Here is an 18,133-nt window from a genome sequence, read left to right as displayed (position 1 = left end):
ATCATTACTTTTTCCATTTCACTCCACGAGACTTCTCCTGTCAAATCAAAAAATGACACGAAAAATAATAACTCAGGGCCATAGGTGTAACGTCAACAACGCAAGCCGAAAGGTCATTTTACGGCCCAAAAATTGGCCTTGCATCCTCGCTCAGTCATCAAGGGGTGTATAGTTGGGTCTGCTTTCACAGCAGGTGGTGGCTGAAGCCTGAATTAAACTGACCCTGGGTCAGTGGGAGAAAGCATGTGTATACTTAATGACACAACGCCCCATTATTTTTAATTTTCAGCATCTTCGTCACAGCAGAGGACAGGCCTCGGGATGAATAATGACGTTCACACCCCGAAGACGGGCGCAGCTTTGGCTCCAGCAGAGACAGCACATTTGAATATACCGCTAACAATCGTGACTGAATTAAGGTTATTCATTTTAATCACACTACGGCTCGCCCTCCCTCCCGCTATCCCATGGGGTTGCTATATTTAAGCACTTTAAAAATATATATATATATTCTCCTTTTTTTGGTCTTGGCTGATGGCAAGGCAATTTGCTGTGTGTGCCGTCTGCCCTTCAAGAATCAGACGACAGAAGGAGATATTTTTACATGCTGTTTATGTAGAGTGAGAACAAGCTGTATCAAATTGACGGTGTAGTGTTTGAAAATCAAATCACAGGCACTTTTTTTGCCCCCGCCTGCTTTAGCTTTTAATTCTCTTCTTTAAAAAAAATGTTTCCCCTCCAAAAGGGATGTTGGTTTTGTACCTGCACTCTAAGATTAGCAATCTGTCCTCGGGGAGAGAGAAGGAATTCGAACGCCCCTGCTTTCTAATTGGACTATTCCATCTGTTGAGGTCTACAAATAGTCTTCTGGGAATGCTACAGCTAAAACATCCTATCAAAACACACAAATACTTCAGGGACAGTCTTCTTGGAGCGCTGCCGTACCAGGCGCTGAAGGAGTAGTTTGTGTACGTGTGTGTTTTCCTGTGTGTTGTGATGTTCTGTATCATCACATGTCCAGCGGTGTACATGGTGGCGATAAGTAGAACTCTGCTGAACCCGGATTTGAAGATGGCAAGATTGGCTGTTTGGAAAATGAATCTACCACACAGCAGATGTGTCGGTAGTGAGTGACATAGTTTAATGGGAAATATTTAGCAAGATGACAATGTTGATAAGTTCCTCCAAATATATCGTCAGTAATATCGACTGGATGTCACATGCACATCTGAAAAATGTTTCTCCTTTGCAGTCCCCCAAGACGATATTTTGAAATCCTGAAAAGTGGAAATATTTTATGATTTTCTTCCCATTCCAACTCGGAGTCGCTAATGATTTGGGAAATTGTATTCCCTTGCGCTTGTCAGTCTTTACATCCCATTGACTTGGAGTTGAATAGTCAGGAGCGAGCAGTGGGATGTGTGACAGTGTATTTGTGGTGATGATTACAGCCCATTAACTTTGATGGATGCCATCTCATAGAGTTGGAAGGGCATAGGACAAAGCTTGTTTTTCTGTCACCAACATGTGTACACAAAAGTGTGGAGACGAGTCCTGAGGGGAAAAACATACCAAAGTCTATGAAAAATGGATTTTTGGTTCCAAATGAAACTACTTCACCTTTGTAGGTAATTGAATGTCACATTAGAGAGGCTGACGCAGGATTTGTCTCCTGGGATCATCGGCATAATTCCCCAGTGACTTGCAGAGGACACTAAGGACCCGAGGATCAAACATCACCCCATAAGCTAACAGCGTTCCCATTAGGAATGCACATAGTGTGCGTTTCCCTGTACGTTAGAGCATGTCAGCATGTGTAGGTAAATGAGACTAAACTGATTGCAGTGCCCGGCTTTAATAAAGCTATCAGTATGAGCTACTTTCTTCTCTCTCCAACTCACTCGCTGTGTGTGGGGCTTAGTCAAAATGAGACACACTACGTTTGTCTGTGGCCGTTATGTAAAGATAAAGCCATGCATGCTAGAAATCTAACTCTAAAGCTCCTCCACAGGGATTACGGACAATTGGCTGAGGGGAAAAATATAAATAATAATCAACTGTTTACGGTTTTGCACTAATACCTTGAAAAAGAAGGGGAAATCCCCGCATGGAAATGCAATCCTTAAGCATTTAAGATACTCCTGAGTAGGATGCCTGCAGAGAGACACACAGGCAGGAAATCCTTGAGGTGGGAGCAGAACCCAGTCTTCTATAAGACCTCGGTGAACATATCAATCGACGGTCTCTATTGTCCATTCGATCCTGAATAAAGCTTTGAAATTGTTGCCATTTTCAAGTCAATCAAATCCATCCATTACAGTATCAGAAGACAGGATACGATTAGTCATTGTAATGCTTCATCATGCTTACTTGTTGTTACTTTGTTAGTTGGTTGCTTAACTTAGCTTTTGAAGTGTGTATTCACTACTTGCATGTGGGCTTTAAAAATGTACCTGAGCTAGATACACAAATAATTTTTGGGGGAAATGTTTCCATTTTCAGAAATGGATTTGGATGAGCTGTCCTGTGGTGGAGGAAATACGACTTAATACAAATACTCATTCAAATAGTTTATTCAATACTTTCTGTCAGCCAAATTTGAAAGAATGCCCTCTTTTAAATTTGTATCATCATCACTAATGCATTTTACGCAGCATTTTAACAATGTGATAACTGTTTTATATACTGCTGGGTAGTTTCAAATATTGTGTATTTAAATGATATCTCTCCAAAATAACTACAGCTGTCAAATAATTGCAGTTGAGTAAAAGAAAAGATCAAATAGGTTATTTGTTTTCCTTCTGAAATGAGTGAGGTCAAAGTAGAAAGCAGTAGAAAGTAGAAATACTGAAATAAAGTCCAAGAACCTCAAATTGTACTTAAGTAAAGCACTTGAGTTTATATACACACATTTAGTTTCCACCACAGGATGCACTGTGACAAAGTGGTAAAACACCTAATGTGAACGTCATAAACTGAGCACTGGCATAATGTCTTTCAGCAGGGATTTAAAAATGAGCTGTGATAGCGCAATCAAATATGAAAGACATCCGGTGTGATAGTAGAGCAAGAAGTATCAGATATTATCATTTTAGACTTCATACAGTTACCCTGGCAGACGGTAAAACGGCAGCCCTGTCAGACTGTACTTATTATAAGCACAGGGGTGCTTTGAGATAGGTGTAATTATCATCATTCCAACAGGGTCACAATGTTAACATGCTGATTTTAGCAGGTATAATATTCACCATGTTCAACTTTCTAAGTGTAGTGCATTATCCTGTAAATAACTGATAATTTGAAATAAATACAAAAGGCACAACTTTGGCTCCATCAGAGACTCTATGATCGCTGAGGTGATGGGAATATAAGCTACAGCAGGTATGTGGTCATGTACCAAAGAATTGGACAAATTGGTCTTTTGACCTGAAGAAGGCACGGGATGAAAAATAAATGAACCGTCAGTAACCGGAAAGGTGCACTCAGTAGAGTCCAGGGTCTGTTTCAGAAAGCAGATTCAATGAAGTCTGAGCCGAACCCTGAGATCTGAGGTAACTGAGCGTGATGGATGAAAAAAGCCATCGTCAATGGCTCCGATACCACGATTCACCACGGCAACAGTTACACGAAAGTCAAAGCCTAATGTATGTAAGATGTATATGGACTGTGCATTTATCTTTAAATAATAGTCAGAGCTTGGAAACGTGCCAATAGGTTAATACAATAATAGCATTGTGTTCTGCTGACTGGGTAGTATGCTGTAGCCTCAATTACATTTTAAATATGTTTATTCAGCTTTAATCTGACAGGGACAAAACACAGGAGAGAGCAACTGAAGATGAAACATATAGTAGAAGATAAACATCTTATCCAGTCATAAAATGTTAAAATGACAGAGATTTCCAACTGGACATCCTTTTCGCTTTATTTCAGCTACTTAAACAAATGGCACTGAAATGCTGTTCAACTCATTCAGACCGCACTCCGCCTGTTTAACAACTCCATTTCAAACTATTTTGCAGCTGCAGCACGTTCCGCTCTCTCTGATATATTATTAACATATAATCTCCGATATTATAGGAATTATGTTCCATCAGTGACAGCCTGCGTGCTCAGAGTCACCGCGTTATATATATTTATATAAAAGAGATTGTATATTCTGAGCTGAGGGTGGGATTTGAATTTGAGGGATAAGAGAAATGAGTGATAACAGGTAAAAGCAGGAACTTTAGATATGAGTTAATAAATTATCGATTCGGACATCCAGGGAACCTCTGTAAATAAATGCACTTCGATAGGCGCTTTGCCACAGAGGGAATCAATGAGGATGTAAAACAGGTTGTCTGGCTCGATGAGAGGGAGGAGACGGGGCGAAAGGGTTAGCAGGGGTTGTTAAAGAAAACATGCCAGTGGGCAGGGTAGGTCCACAGTGTCAGTTACCATGGTAACCACTTAAGTTACCTCCCTTTGTGGAACTGAAAACTGATTTTTTTTTTTCTCCCATCATCTCAAGGTTAACTTACTCCGACTGTTTTACCCATTATGCTTCCTGGAACAAGGCCCAGATCTCTGGCATGCGTGTCTTCCACGACCATGATGTGATTCAATAGAAAATAACCAAATTTGCTAAACACATTGTCCGAAAGAATAAAAGGGAGCCTCATTCCATCAGCTGTCAGCCGAACACCGCAAACTGTTATTAAAAATACTCTGTAGCAAAACATTACAAGCACTGCCAATGGTGCTTTAATTGGTATGCTCTTCCAATTGGTATGCTCCTTCTGTCTCCTAAGTGGGCGTGACCACGACGTGACCGCCTCTGCAGCCCATTACCTGACCTGGTTTGGAAGTGTTCTCCGTGACGAAAATAATTACAATTCATCCTGAAGAGAACAAGAATTTCTGCACTAACTTGTAAGGCGAGGCACCCCAGAGAGACATTTCACTTAAAACTGCAAATGCCAAACTCATGTTGGCGCTAGAGGAAATGTCAGTGTCTCACCAAAGTCAGGAGGCCATTTTCTTGATACCCATTTTCATGATACCCATTCTCTGGGTGACATTAATTTCTGCTCCATATGTAATGAAAATGAATTTAATCGTTGTGGAGGTATATCAGTGTGCACCAAAGTGGTGGATCAACCGGCCGACACAACGAGCGGCGAGAAGAAAAAAAACTCCACCGAAACCCACTGTGGAAAATAAATGATGCTGAAATGCAGACAAAAGACAGACACTGACATGTAATGCCTCCAGCCTGTCATGTGACTGCTCTGAATTTACTGGTGCCGGGCACAATAAAAGCATCATCACCAATTCCCTTCATGAAGATGAAATGCTCGATGCCTGTTGAGACCGCGGCAGTAACGTGTTGATTTAACTCTGTGGTAATTCTTTAAGATCGTCATTTCTGGTAATTGAATTGCAATGTATTGTTCGGTATGATTCCAATTGTGACTATCTCAGTAACAAGAACCAACACCTAAATAGAACAACCTAAAAAGCGATGCACTTTATAGTCATTGCATTGCTATTGTGTCACTCACCGATAGACGGTAGCCTAAAAAGAAACTCTAAAAATAGCAAACAAGAAATAACAGATTTTTTTTCTTCTTTTTCTAAGATCTACTCCACTCGCAATCTGCTGGAGGTTGTCTGAAAGTCTGAACTTGACATGAAATAATACCACTATATGATCGCCACTTAATATGTCATCAATCCATCTGCGACTGCAGGAAGAAGGGCAAAGAAAACGGGCAAAGAAAACGGTATATCTGGACATGGGAAATTGGTTTGGGGTGAAAGAGAAAAATCTATCCCTGGAGCACATGCCCTGTTTAGTTTCTGTTTGACCAAATGACCTACATTAGGTGATATATTTAGCTATTTATAGAGGCTGGGGCAGGCAGGAAACAGCTGCCATGCGTCAGGGTGACAGGCTGACATCCCTCTTCTCAGCAGGACCTCCCAGGCAGACAGGAGGAAGCGCTTTATACCTCAACTGAAATAGGACATAGCCTCTTATCATTCATACTGTATACAGAAACTAATAATCTATGGAGCCTGTGGCAACGACTCAACAACGTAACTGGGTTAACGGTGGCGAGTATGGGCAGCTTCATTCAAGGCTGCTCTTTTGCGCTTTACAGAGATGTGCATTCTGCCTTTACACACTCAAAGAAATGACTCATTGGATGAACTCAATTAAATTGTTGGCAGGTTTTCCATCCAATAATTATATGCAACTCCAACTCAAAATTAGCACATCAGTGCAATAAAATGTAATTAAGTTAGTCCAACTCATTTGTATCAAATACATCTCAAATAAAATAACGATATTCATTAAATTAAATTAATTTGTGTTTGTCCAACTCAAAATATAAACTAACTAACTAACAAAATATGCAAACTCCACACAGAAGGAAAGCCCCGACTGGGAATTGAACCCACGGACCTCTGGCTTTGAGGCAACAGTGCTAGCCACTACACCACCGTACAGCCAAGAAAGTGTCTTCACCTCATGCAAACAACTGATTTTCAGATGGCGCATGCGCAAAGGGTAGTCCTCAATGAAACACATTTATTTTGAGTTGATATGCACACCATCTAACCTAAATAAATCTAATAAATGAAGGTATTCATACATTTTGTGTTACACCCATAAAATATAAATATCTATTTTTGTAATTGATTTTTTAAAATGTATCAAACAATATTTAAATGTGTCACCTCGAAGAAGGGCTTGAATAGTTTTTGTGAGTGTAACCTAAATAAATCTAATAAATGAAAGTATTCATACATTTTGTGTTACACCCATTCAATATAAATATCTTCGTTTTGTAATTGATTTATTTAAATGTATCAAACAATATTTAAATGTGTCACCTCGAAGAAGGGCTTGAATCGTTTTTGTGAGTGTAACCTAAATAAATCTAATAAATGAAAGTATTCATACATTTTGTGTTACACCCATTCAATATAAATATCTTCGTTTTGTAATTGATTTATTTAAATGTATCAAACAATATTTAAATGTGTCACCTCGAAGAAGGGCTTGGACCGTTTTTTTGAGTGCAGCAAACTGATTTCATTCAAGTAGGATCGGTATTGATCACGAGGATCTGTTATCGTGGTATCCTGGCGCTGTCAACTGGCACAAGATGCCTCGGCGCTGACCAAAAGGGAGACGATTCATCAGTAGTGAACCAGCGCTTCATGCCGACAAACAGACTGAATCAATATTCATGACACGTTCACGTATTATGAATGGGCTGCAAACCAAGTTTCAATTAATGTGTTAGCATCAAAGTTTCACCGCTCTCTCTGAAACTGATGACAAGCCTTCCGTTTGTCTCCGGTACATGAAAGTCTCCGCCGATTTCCGCGCTCTCACAGGATACTCGACCTGGGCTGGTGTAAACATCACACACTGTTATACAATGAGAGTGTGACGCCGTCAAATGTACGCGACACCGAGATCTAAGTGTAGGTTGTTGTGGCTGGATTTCTTCCTTTTTGGTCCATTCTAACTAATCTCTTAACCTGATGCATATAAACTTGTATCTCTCTCCTATCTGACTGCTGGTGAGACGCCACAGAACACTCACCCACTGGACCTCAGTAATCAAACACCCACAGGACACAGAGAGTTTGGATCAGAGTTCAATTCACGTAGATTTATTTGTAACCAACAGTTTCACAAATAAACCTGGTCTGGGTCCGGTATTAAAGACAATGACCTCCCTCCACATCTGTCTTTCCCAAGCCCCGAACAAACACATTGACATATTATTTATACATCAGCCTCAATGCAGGTGCCGCCTCCGTCCACTCCCTCATTACATATTAGTTCTCGTCACTCAGTGTGACCCCTGTCCCAGTCCAAGCCGGTTACTTTAAGGAATGTGGAGGTTTCTTGCTGACGTCTCCCCCCTCGTTACTTCTCTTATCGTTATTGTGTCTGAGCCTCCTGGTCCTCTCTGCAGTCTCCTCTCTACCGGTTAAGACTGGAGCAGCACAAGGCCGCTGGGTCTATCTCTGTCTGGCGTTGTTGACCCTTGTCTGAGGGAGAGAGCTGTGTGTGCCCTCTCAATCATCTTTGTACATGTAATTTAAGCCTAATATAACACAATGTAAAAGTTTAATACACCCTATGTATATATGTTGTGGAAGCACATCATTTGAAACATTTTACCCACCACAAGGTACTTTAAAACTGAGGTAACTGTCAAGGCAATGGATTTCTCTCATTTCCCCAGATCTTGTTTTGCCGAGAGGCTTTGAAAAGAGCATAAGTTTCATTTTAAAACCGTGTCTAGTGATATCCTATCACTCTTCGTAATGTTGGACCAGCAGAAGTTACATCACTCCGAAAAATTCTGTTTGGTTCACACGGCAGACTCGTGATTGCTTTTAGCCATAATCTCTGAATCTCTGCTGATCACAGATGTTGGCTTGTTGGCTGAGGGGCGTTTTTGATAAAGAGAGAACTGTCAGGGGGAGGGATACTCGCAGTCTGGCATTATAAAGGCTGGCACCGTTTCAAGATATTGTGTTTGCTATGCGGCCCCATGCGCCTGAGAGGGAAAGGAAATCGGTGTAAAGTGCAATTCATTCCTCCCAAACTCCTCATCGTGACGGGTGGGACTATCATCACCGCCGTCATGCGTTTTTGTGCCTACATCTGTTTTGCAAAGAGCGATTTTGAGGTCAGAAAAGGGGCCAAAGACCGGATTTGATCTGCAGCATAATGAATGTTAGTTCAATGCTTACCGGAGTGACGGTGGCATCTAAAAATAAAGAGAACAACTGTTTCTCCCTCAACCCGCCCTCATTACATGGCTATGCAGGGAGTAGTGAGAATGCTCAGACAGGCATGGCGGACCAAAAAAAAATGTTACCGCTCTCTGTCAAAAACAAACTGCAGTCGGTTCTTTTAATAGCCATTTGCTCCAGTATGACACAGAAGTAACAAATGCGAGGCCAGTGACTCGCATTTGTTACTTCTGCAATTTATGACAGTGATTGTCTTTTATTCACAATGTTAATGTGGCCATGTGGGAGTTATTCATAGCAATTCATTTCTCCATTGTTTCAACTCCACATTGAGATGATAATTAGTTTTCTGGTCTTACAGCGAGATCCCTGATCGTGAAAATGTAAACAAGTGAGTGGCAGTGGCTCCATTACGTCTCTCCAAGGAAACATTCAGTGGCTGGACTCAAACTCATAAAAAGAGTTTCTGCATTATGTGGAAATGGTGTATTGAATTTCACGCCCTAATAAAATGATAGGATATGAATTGATTCCTGAATAAAGAATAAACTTCACAACAACATCAAAATCGTTTGAGAATGAGAGGAAGAGAGCTCAATGCACTTAAAGTCATCCAAATTAAACGACACAATTATGTGCTCGTCCATGAGAACGACACATCCAAACATATGCCTTCATTAGCAAAATAATTATGTGTCTGTGCCTTCCAAAGCAGTTTCCAATCACTCTTGAAAAATTAATCAGTTTCATGCTTTGCCAAAATTCTGGTTACGGTTTTGATTACAATGAATATTTCTTTAATTTTAGGAAACCACGGTGTTAAACACAGTTGACATATTTTCTTTAGAGCAAAACACAAGCAGAATGAAATAAAAGAGTTTTCCCTTATTGACAACACGTTTGTGTCATTAAGAAGAACAAGACGCTAAAATCTAATGAACACAATAAAGTCAAGAAACTCGTTCACCAGCTTGACACCAGAAAAAGAAAAAGAAACGAATGTGACGATGGGGGTGCGACCAACTGATGAAGAAAACGATTTGAGAAAGGTGAAGTGTATCGCAAATCTCCAATAATATTTGAATTATGACATCGATAAAAGAAAACACTGTTCCCTTTTGAATGTGTTTTTCCTTACTGCCACTCGATGCTGTTGTGTTTCTTACATGTGTCTCTTTCTGTTTGTCATTTGGGAGATATTTTCTTCATCTGCTTGTGTTTTTCAGAGTTACATTGATCTGGAGGGGTTGGTGAATCAATACCTAATGGATTGAAACAACCGGCATAACGTCTTGTTTTGGGTATCGGTAGTTGCATCAATAAGATTGATACCAAAAGAAAATGGAATAAACACTCTCATTACAGTAATTTATGGACTCTTTGCTTCTTTGCTGTTGCGTACATGAAGATGGCGAACACTTTGTTAGCTCATAGACTTCACACACCTTTTGTAATTTACCATTAAAAAGGGATGACAAATACATTCAGAGGTAGCCTATTCATGATGATAAGATGATCCCATTCACCTTAAACAATGACTTGGATCCTCTTCTACATTACTGGCTTCAATAATGAAAGATCAGGGTGATTCTGGTCCTGGTATTACTTGAATTGGAACCAAATGTCGTGGTATATTTAACCCCTTTTTCCTCTCGGCCTCCATAATTTAATTCAATTCAATTCATGTTGGAGAGCACAAAATCACAAATTACAAATTTGCCTCAGAGGACGTACACAATAGCGTCGTAACACATGGGGAGACGTGTTTCGAATAATGAGCTCTACAGATAGCCGGGCAATACATTTAATGTGCTCCTGACATGAAGTGTATGGATCTAAAGCGAAGCACAGTGTACACCGTTTAAAATAAAGTTGGACAACTCTACAAAGTGATGAGGTGGCGTTTTGTGTGTCTGCATAACGGTCTCCATCAGCAGAACAGCCATTTCCATCTGTATGTAAATAAGCCATGCAGCACCAGAGAAGAAGATAGCTGCGGTTGGGTTTATAACACCATTTGATCAACTGATCTCACGGCGTACACTTTGAATCTGATATCTTCTGGGACATATCAACTTTCAAAGATAGGACACAGTTGCATAATAGGCAATATTTCCACAATTTTTTCCTTCTCTCAAGTTATGTCAGGGTTTCTTGGCTGTTAGATTGGACGGAAGCGGAGCCGGACAGAGCAAACACTTTCTAACAACAATGACATTGATGTGTTTTCTCACATATCTCCTTGTTTCCTAATGCAGTGACGCTGCATTCGTTCAGCCCAACTTTAATCTCGTTCTGGAAAATTCCATTAATCTTTGGCGTTGCTCGCAATACAAAGAAGTATAAATAAAACTGCTGACCAGTGGAAAAGAACACTGATGCCATATTTTATGTCCTCACACTACGTTACCCAGGCCCAAGTACAGAACGTAGTCTATTTCCCTGCTTAATGCAGCACATTCAAAGTGAATTAATGAAAACCCCCCGCATGGAATGTTATTAGAGCTACCTGGAATACGGGTTGTCAAAGAAATCAAATCAAATAGAAGGATAGCCATTTTTTCCTTGCCATATAGATTATTTATCAATCTGACCATCCGCAGTGACGCATGCCTGCTTTTAGAGTCAGTTCACATACACACTAGCCTCACATCAACCTCCCAACTGGCCAGAATCTGTTTTCAGTTGAGTGTTGACTGACCAAAAACACATTTTCTTTTTGACATATATTATTCACTCAAAATATACCCTATACACTGTCATTAAAATGTCATTTAAACTGCGCAAGAAAGTCTTTAAAGCTACATAAATGTGATGTAATAAATCTGTAATATATGAATCCCTATAAAATGCTCATCAATCATTCAAGTCACACGTCTAAAACACCCTTTTAAATATCCAGCTCCCAGTGTGAAACTGTTTCAGGGTGATGAAAACAAAGAGACTGAAGAAAAAGCAGGTTCTTACGTATTTTCAATTTAGCAGGAGAACAGCCGGGCCGTTGTTTTTTCACTTGATTCCGTCATTCACAGTGATCCTAATCTCCTCTTCCTGGCTTCCTGTTCCCGCCCCTCGCTCTCACTCCTCCATTTCACAGTCATTCGCATGGGCAGAAAGGAGCTCGCCCGGAGCACATTTCAGTGCCAGGTCCCCCTCATTAAGTCACCTGTCACTTCAGGACCATTATACCAGCCTCATATTAGCATCACCTCTCCTCCCCAATAAAGCACCTGGAGAGGCATATGAGCCTCCAGGCTAATGGCAGCCTACACATCTCTAAATCAGCCACTTTTGCTTTACAGAGTAATTCACCACATCCCTCATAATGGATTGCTGATTTTCATAATGTGCATAACATACACAATGCCAAGTGGTGTAATGTATTCTACTGAACACAACAATTACACCCATTGCAGCACATAATCAAACACACCGAATGTTCTCGCTGACTGTCGAGCACAGGCGGCAAAAAAAGAGAGTGAAAATCCTCTGAATTGGCTCATGTGGTAACTTATCCAATCACATGAGGGCTACATCATCAAGAATGCATGTGTTATCTCGTGGGAACAGATACGGTAAAAAGCCCTACAGATTTGTCCTGCATATTTCAGTTACATTTGACATGTAGTAAAGGCGTTTGGACTTCAGAAAGCTTCGCTTTGCACTACATCAAAGCTGAAGTGTATTGTAGGCGTTGATTGCTATGGGATTGAGGTGTAAAAAATGGCAAACATGATAATGGCTATACTTCTGTTTTTTTATGGGCCCAACAGTGACCCTCGTGTCTGTTAACCTTTCCTCCTCTGGCTTATAAATCCTTCCCCGAGAGGTTTATAGGGCTCACTTGTCGAAGCCTTTCCAGCCTTATTTGGTGGGTGGAGCTGTAGCACATACACTACCGTTCAAAAGTTTGGGGTCACTTAGAAATGTCTTTATTTTTCAAAGAAAAGCACTGTTTTTTCAATAAAGATAACATTAATCAAAAATACACACTATACATTGTTAATGTGGTAAATGACTATTCAAGGTGGAAGTGTCTGGTTTATAATGAAATATCTCCATAGGTGTATAGAGGCCCATTTCCATCAACTATCACTCCAGTGTTCTAATGGTACATTGTGTTTGCTAATCACCTTAGAAGACTAATGTCTGATTAGAAAACCCTTGTGCAATTATGTTAGCACAGCTGAAAACAGTTATGCTGGTGATATAAGCTATACAACTGGCCTTCCTTTGAGCTTGAAGTTTGAAGAACAAAATTAATACTTCAAATATTAATAATTATTTCTAACCTTGTCAATGTCTTGACTATATTTTCTATTCAATTTTCAATTCATTTGATAAATAAAAGTGAGTTTTCATGGAAGACACGAAATTGTCTGGATGACCCCAAACTTTTGAACGGTAGTGTACATCACGACATGGTGATATATTTTGCATCTGTAGAGTGACTACAACGTACAGCAGGGTTTGATGCACCATTGGAAAATGCACCTTGTAAATGTGACAACAAATCAGCAAATTGGAACAATCATTCCTCTCAGCATCGGAGGCAGCGGCTGAAAGAATGATATAGATATGGGAAAAAAAAGTGTGTATGCGTTAAAAAAGCAAAAACTGCTTGTTGTTGGATGCTCAGGGCCATCACGTCTATCAAAGGTAATGTCTGTTTGTGTCCAGAGGAATGAGCCGGCCTCTGTGCCACACTAAACCCTGTCCTCCCCGCTCCTCTTCCCTTGTGGGTTGCGCTTGACTTCCACCGTTTTCCCAGCTGCTCTCAGCAGTGCACTCCATTACACCTTAAATCACTTAAAAGATCTGAAGCACCAAAAAGTCCCACTGCAGCTATTTCACCCTGACGGTGTGGATCATCTCGAGGAAGCAAGAAAACACTGCAACATCTGATTCCAGCCTCATACAAGGGACTGCTATCTTTTTGCTGGAATCTATCTCTGCCTTAAATGGACAACAGCGAATCAAGTGACTAAATTAGACCTCAGTGCAGCTTTCATGGATATTGCAAAACACAATATCCACAGGTGATAATCTCATATCTCAAACACACAGTTACGCCATTTTTTTCTTGGCAGGATCATTTCGACAGAGGCAGAGACCTCTTTGTTAGATATCCGAAAGCAGACACAGAGATTAGTCTCAATAAATAAGGTGGGATAAGTGGGTCTTGTCCTGTGTTTGGTGGCACCGAGCAGCAGACACACAGAGGTGTGACACGCAGCTGCACAGCGCTATTGATTCTACGCTAGTCTCCAGGCTCCCTTCCCTTTCATCCAGGCTGCCTGCCAAGTGCCTCTGAACAGGAGCCCCTGCTCTCCCAATGTCTGCACGTCTGCTTAAGCACAATCAATGGGCCATCAGCGGGGGAGAGAACGCACGGCACTGTCTTTACTTCCATAGGGCGAGAGTCAAGGAAATTGAAAATATATGTAGTGGAAAGGCATCATGGAACCATGCAGGCATAGAGCATCTTTGACTATCAAATGCCTCAAATGGAGGTTACAGTAAGGAGCGCCCCCCCCCTAGTCTTTAAAAAGATTATTTGCCACCGAATGAAAAGACTACCCCATTCGTATCTAACTTAAATAACTTAAATGTGTGTTGCATGGCTCCATCAAAATACCTCATTTACCCTGATCAGATAATCATGTGACGGTTCCTGAGAAGAGGACAACAACAGATATATTTGTTTTCATTTCAGTGGATTCCACAGACAATGACAAGCACAATTCAGTTCTACTGTACGGATGTAGTTTTTTAAATTGTTTTTTAAAGCACACCTCAAGACAATGATGGATCATGAGAAGGAGCCGACTTTGTCTTTCAGTGATGGCTATTCAGCCTCTCCACCGGTGGTCCACTATGCAGCATATTGCAGCACTGCAAGGCTTCAGTTGAGGTTGCAAATCTGTCAACCAGGCTGTCATGGTTCACAATGGAGTGACAGAAATGTCCCCATTACCAAGGACATTTCCGTTTTGTTCCTCGAACGACAGAACATCTTTTTCAAATCCATCTTAAGCAACACAAAGGGGATTCTGTGCTGAATGCAGCAATATATTTGTTGCCTCCCAAAAGATAAATAATGTACCCTGGTACACAACTCATCTCTCATCTGCGCTTTCAATCCGAATGGAGCGCATGGCCGATGCAGCATTACGTTGTAGCTGGCGGCTTCAATCACCGAGTCGTGCATATTGCTAATTATGCTCTCATTGGTCATTTCGAGGGTGAGTGGTAGTTCGACTGGTATTGAGTGAGTGCAGGGGGAAGCTTTGTATGCCATTAAGAAGACAAGAAATCCACTAACTGTGTGTCACCTGCTGCACCAGGAAAGATAGAGAGGTTGGCGTAGTGACAATAAATACTAATAATTATGACAGTAATAATAATAACAATAAGATCTGTCGCCTGCAGAGCTCAAGGGTAGCCAGGTGCCGAGCGCCTGCATCAATGCAGATATGAGGTTCAAGAGGGATCCGGAATCAAACACATGAAAAGTCAAGCACAATGCAGTTTGCTGGCATGGAGCGTGAACATTTCTGTATCCACAGCACAGATAAAACAGAAAACTGCACATCTATTCACAGCGTTCTGCCTGACACATCTAAAGCACACTCTTATGTAGTCATACATGCGCGCTCATGCAAGTACACACAGCCAGTGGCGGTTTGTTTTTGCAATGTTTGAGCTGTGATGTTATGACTTTGAAATTAAAAGACAACATTATTTCAACAGCTCATTTATGTGTCATCAGTGGAGAGCGGCGCGTGAGCACTAACACTGACTGTCTGCTCAACCTCGTGTACGTGCAGCAGCGAGTAAAAAAGCAACAGAGGTATTTTTACACGCAAATTAGAAACGGTTCGGTTATTCTTTCCCACTGAATAACTTAATAATCGCGCTTCAGGCACTCAAATTACATATACACTTTTTTTTCTCATTTGAGCCAATAAAAGACAAATGGCAGCCAGTACACTGACTCATTGACTACAACTTTTCAGCACGTTGGAAAGCGCACTGCTGCAGCGGCTGAGGTCGAATTAATAATATTAGTGTTAATAATAAAAATAAAAATAATACTAACCCACGCAGGCATCTGAGCGGTTGAGTGCTCACATCAATACAAACTTAATTTGTCGTAATAGTTTAAACCGCTTTTAATTATTTTATGCTACATCAGCACATACAGCTGACGTTGTTCATGACCATGAAATTAAAGATTCAAACATTTACTGTACATCGTTAAAGAAAAGGAGAGAAACTCTGAGAGAGAGAGAGAGAGAGAGCATGCAGGGAGGGGAAAGTGTGCGTGTGTGTGCATGTGTGTGTGTGTGTAATCTATACATTTTGTAAACTGCTTTGCCTTTAATTCAATTACTGCATTTGTGCCTCAGCTTTCACTATAAATGCGCTATGCAGGATCTTGGCCAATTGGAGCCCATATCTGATTCTAAGGGCTCTCCTGTAACGTGGAATTAAACAAAAAGACACCTCCAGTCGGGTTATTGGCCACAATGTCTGTGTTCACTGCGGTGACCTTTTACAAAAGAGCTCTTCCAATAAAAGCCATTGAATAGAGGCAGGGACGAGGCACATAACCTTCGGATAAGGGCTGTCTGTGCGGTGCGGGCTCATTGATAGGCAGTGAATGCCGCACAGAAGCCTTTATGAAGCAGACCGTTCGTGCACTCATATTGGCTGAGCAGCGCTCGAGGCTGTTAATATGCCCACTAGATGCACACCTGTGGCTGCACACTTATAATAATAATAATAATATGTCAAATATTGGTTGAAATGTCTGATAGTTTCGCTTTGCACGCTAATGTACCTTATTCAAGAATACAATAATCATGTTAATACAAAAATGGGACAACTATTAATAAGCTATTGGAGATGCGGTATGTGCCATGTGTGTGGTTAACGTGGCCCTATCGTTCAGGCTGTGAGCCGGTTGAACCGGTGTAGGCCTATTATGTTTCGATGGCTGAAAGGATTTTGAGGACTTATATGGAGCCACCTACCCCAGTGTTGTCATGGTGACAATGGTGTACCAAAACGCTGCGGGGATACTGGTGAACTTGCTGGCCTTGGAGCCTTTTTCTGCATAAAACATGACCGTAGCAAAGATAATGATGGCCATGGTGAGGGAGAATAGTAGGAAGCCCAGCTCGGAGGCGCAGCTCTTCAAGGTGTAGCCCAGGATGCGCAGCCCAGCGGAGTGTCGGGAGAACTTGAAAATGCGGAAGACCCGGAAGACTCTCAGCGTGACGAAAGCCCCGCTCACCTGGTCATTGTCGGTCATGACCAGGCCAATGTAGTAAGGCATGATGGCGACCACGTCGATGACGCTCATCACACTTTTCATGAACTTGTACCGGCTGGGAGCTGCTATTAAACGGAGGAGATACTCGACCGTGAATATCATGACGCACGCAGTGTCTAAACAAAAGAAAGCCAGAGAGTAACGGTCTCCACAGGACATCTCCTTTGACATGTTGGGCACAATCCCACAAGGAACCGTCTCCACCACGTTGGCCATCACTGATATAGCGATGAAGAAGCCCGTGACATAGTAGAAGACCAGCGCCATGGTGCTGGTGTGAGGGTTTTCAAAAGCCCGCCACAGGAACTCCCGGGACGTCAGGTTAACCGGCGTGACGTCATTGCTCTGGTCCATCTCCTCGTCGTCTTGAAGCCTCTCCGCATTCTCGCGCCTCCGGTCCTTGTACTCCTCATAACAGCAGTCCCCGATGATCTCGGGGATTATACCAAAGAAAGCGAGCTCCTCGTCGTATGCCGATATGCACTCTTGGCGCGGATAGTGTAGTTTCCCCGTGCGGTAAAAATTGAGGATGTGCCTAAAGATGTCAGGGTCACGGTCGAAAAAGTACTCGTTTGTCTCCTCGTGGAAAAAGAAGTCTCTCTCCGTGCTGCCCAGCAAAGTGTCCGGGTACCGCTCTAAAGTGGTCCGCCACGTCTGAAACTTAGTCCCACTCACGTTGAGGATGATGAGTCCGTCCTTGCCTTTCTTCTTGTCTTGCGGAGGGATGGGCATCGGGGTGCTCGCCACGGGCATCCATCCTATGGCCGCCGCACGGGCGAACGGGAGCCATGCCGCTACACCTGCTGCCATGCTGGCCTGTAGTGTTTAATACAACCCTGCTCCGGTTATCACAGTGCTATGGTTCAGAGATGTATTGCATCTGCAGGAAGAACAGCAGAGAGAGAGAGAGAGAGAGAGAGAGAGAGAGAGAGAGAGAGAGAGAGAGAGAGAGAGAGAGAGAGAGAGAGAGAGAGAGAGAGAGAGAGAGAGATAAACTGGTGGTTATGCTCCGGAGGC

General features: G+C 41.8%; 1 protein-coding gene across 2 annotated transcripts in view; it reads right to left on the bottom strand.

The window, feature by feature from the left end:
• The window catches only part of kcnd2 (potassium voltage-gated channel, Shal-related subfamily, member 2), a 35,757-nt gene extending 17,831 nt beyond the window's left edge, over window positions 1-17,926 (bottom strand). For both annotated transcript variants that reach the window (XM_056416978.1, XM_056416979.1), the window contains exon 1: window positions 16,815-17,926. In XM_056416978.1, the coding sequence (XP_056272953.1) occupies window positions 16,815-17,926 (1,112 nt within the window). The remainder of the gene's footprint in view (window positions 1-16,814) is intronic.
• Between the last annotated feature and the right edge of the window lie 207 nt (window positions 17,927-18,133).

This window comes from Pseudoliparis swirei, chromosome 6, assembly GCF_029220125.1.
Source record: "Pseudoliparis swirei isolate HS2019 ecotype Mariana Trench chromosome 6, NWPU_hadal_v1, whole genome shotgun sequence".
Taxonomy (NCBI): domain Eukaryota; kingdom Metazoa; phylum Chordata; class Actinopteri; order Perciformes; family Liparidae; genus Pseudoliparis; species Pseudoliparis swirei.
This window is presented reverse-complemented; position numbering and strand designations above follow the sequence as displayed.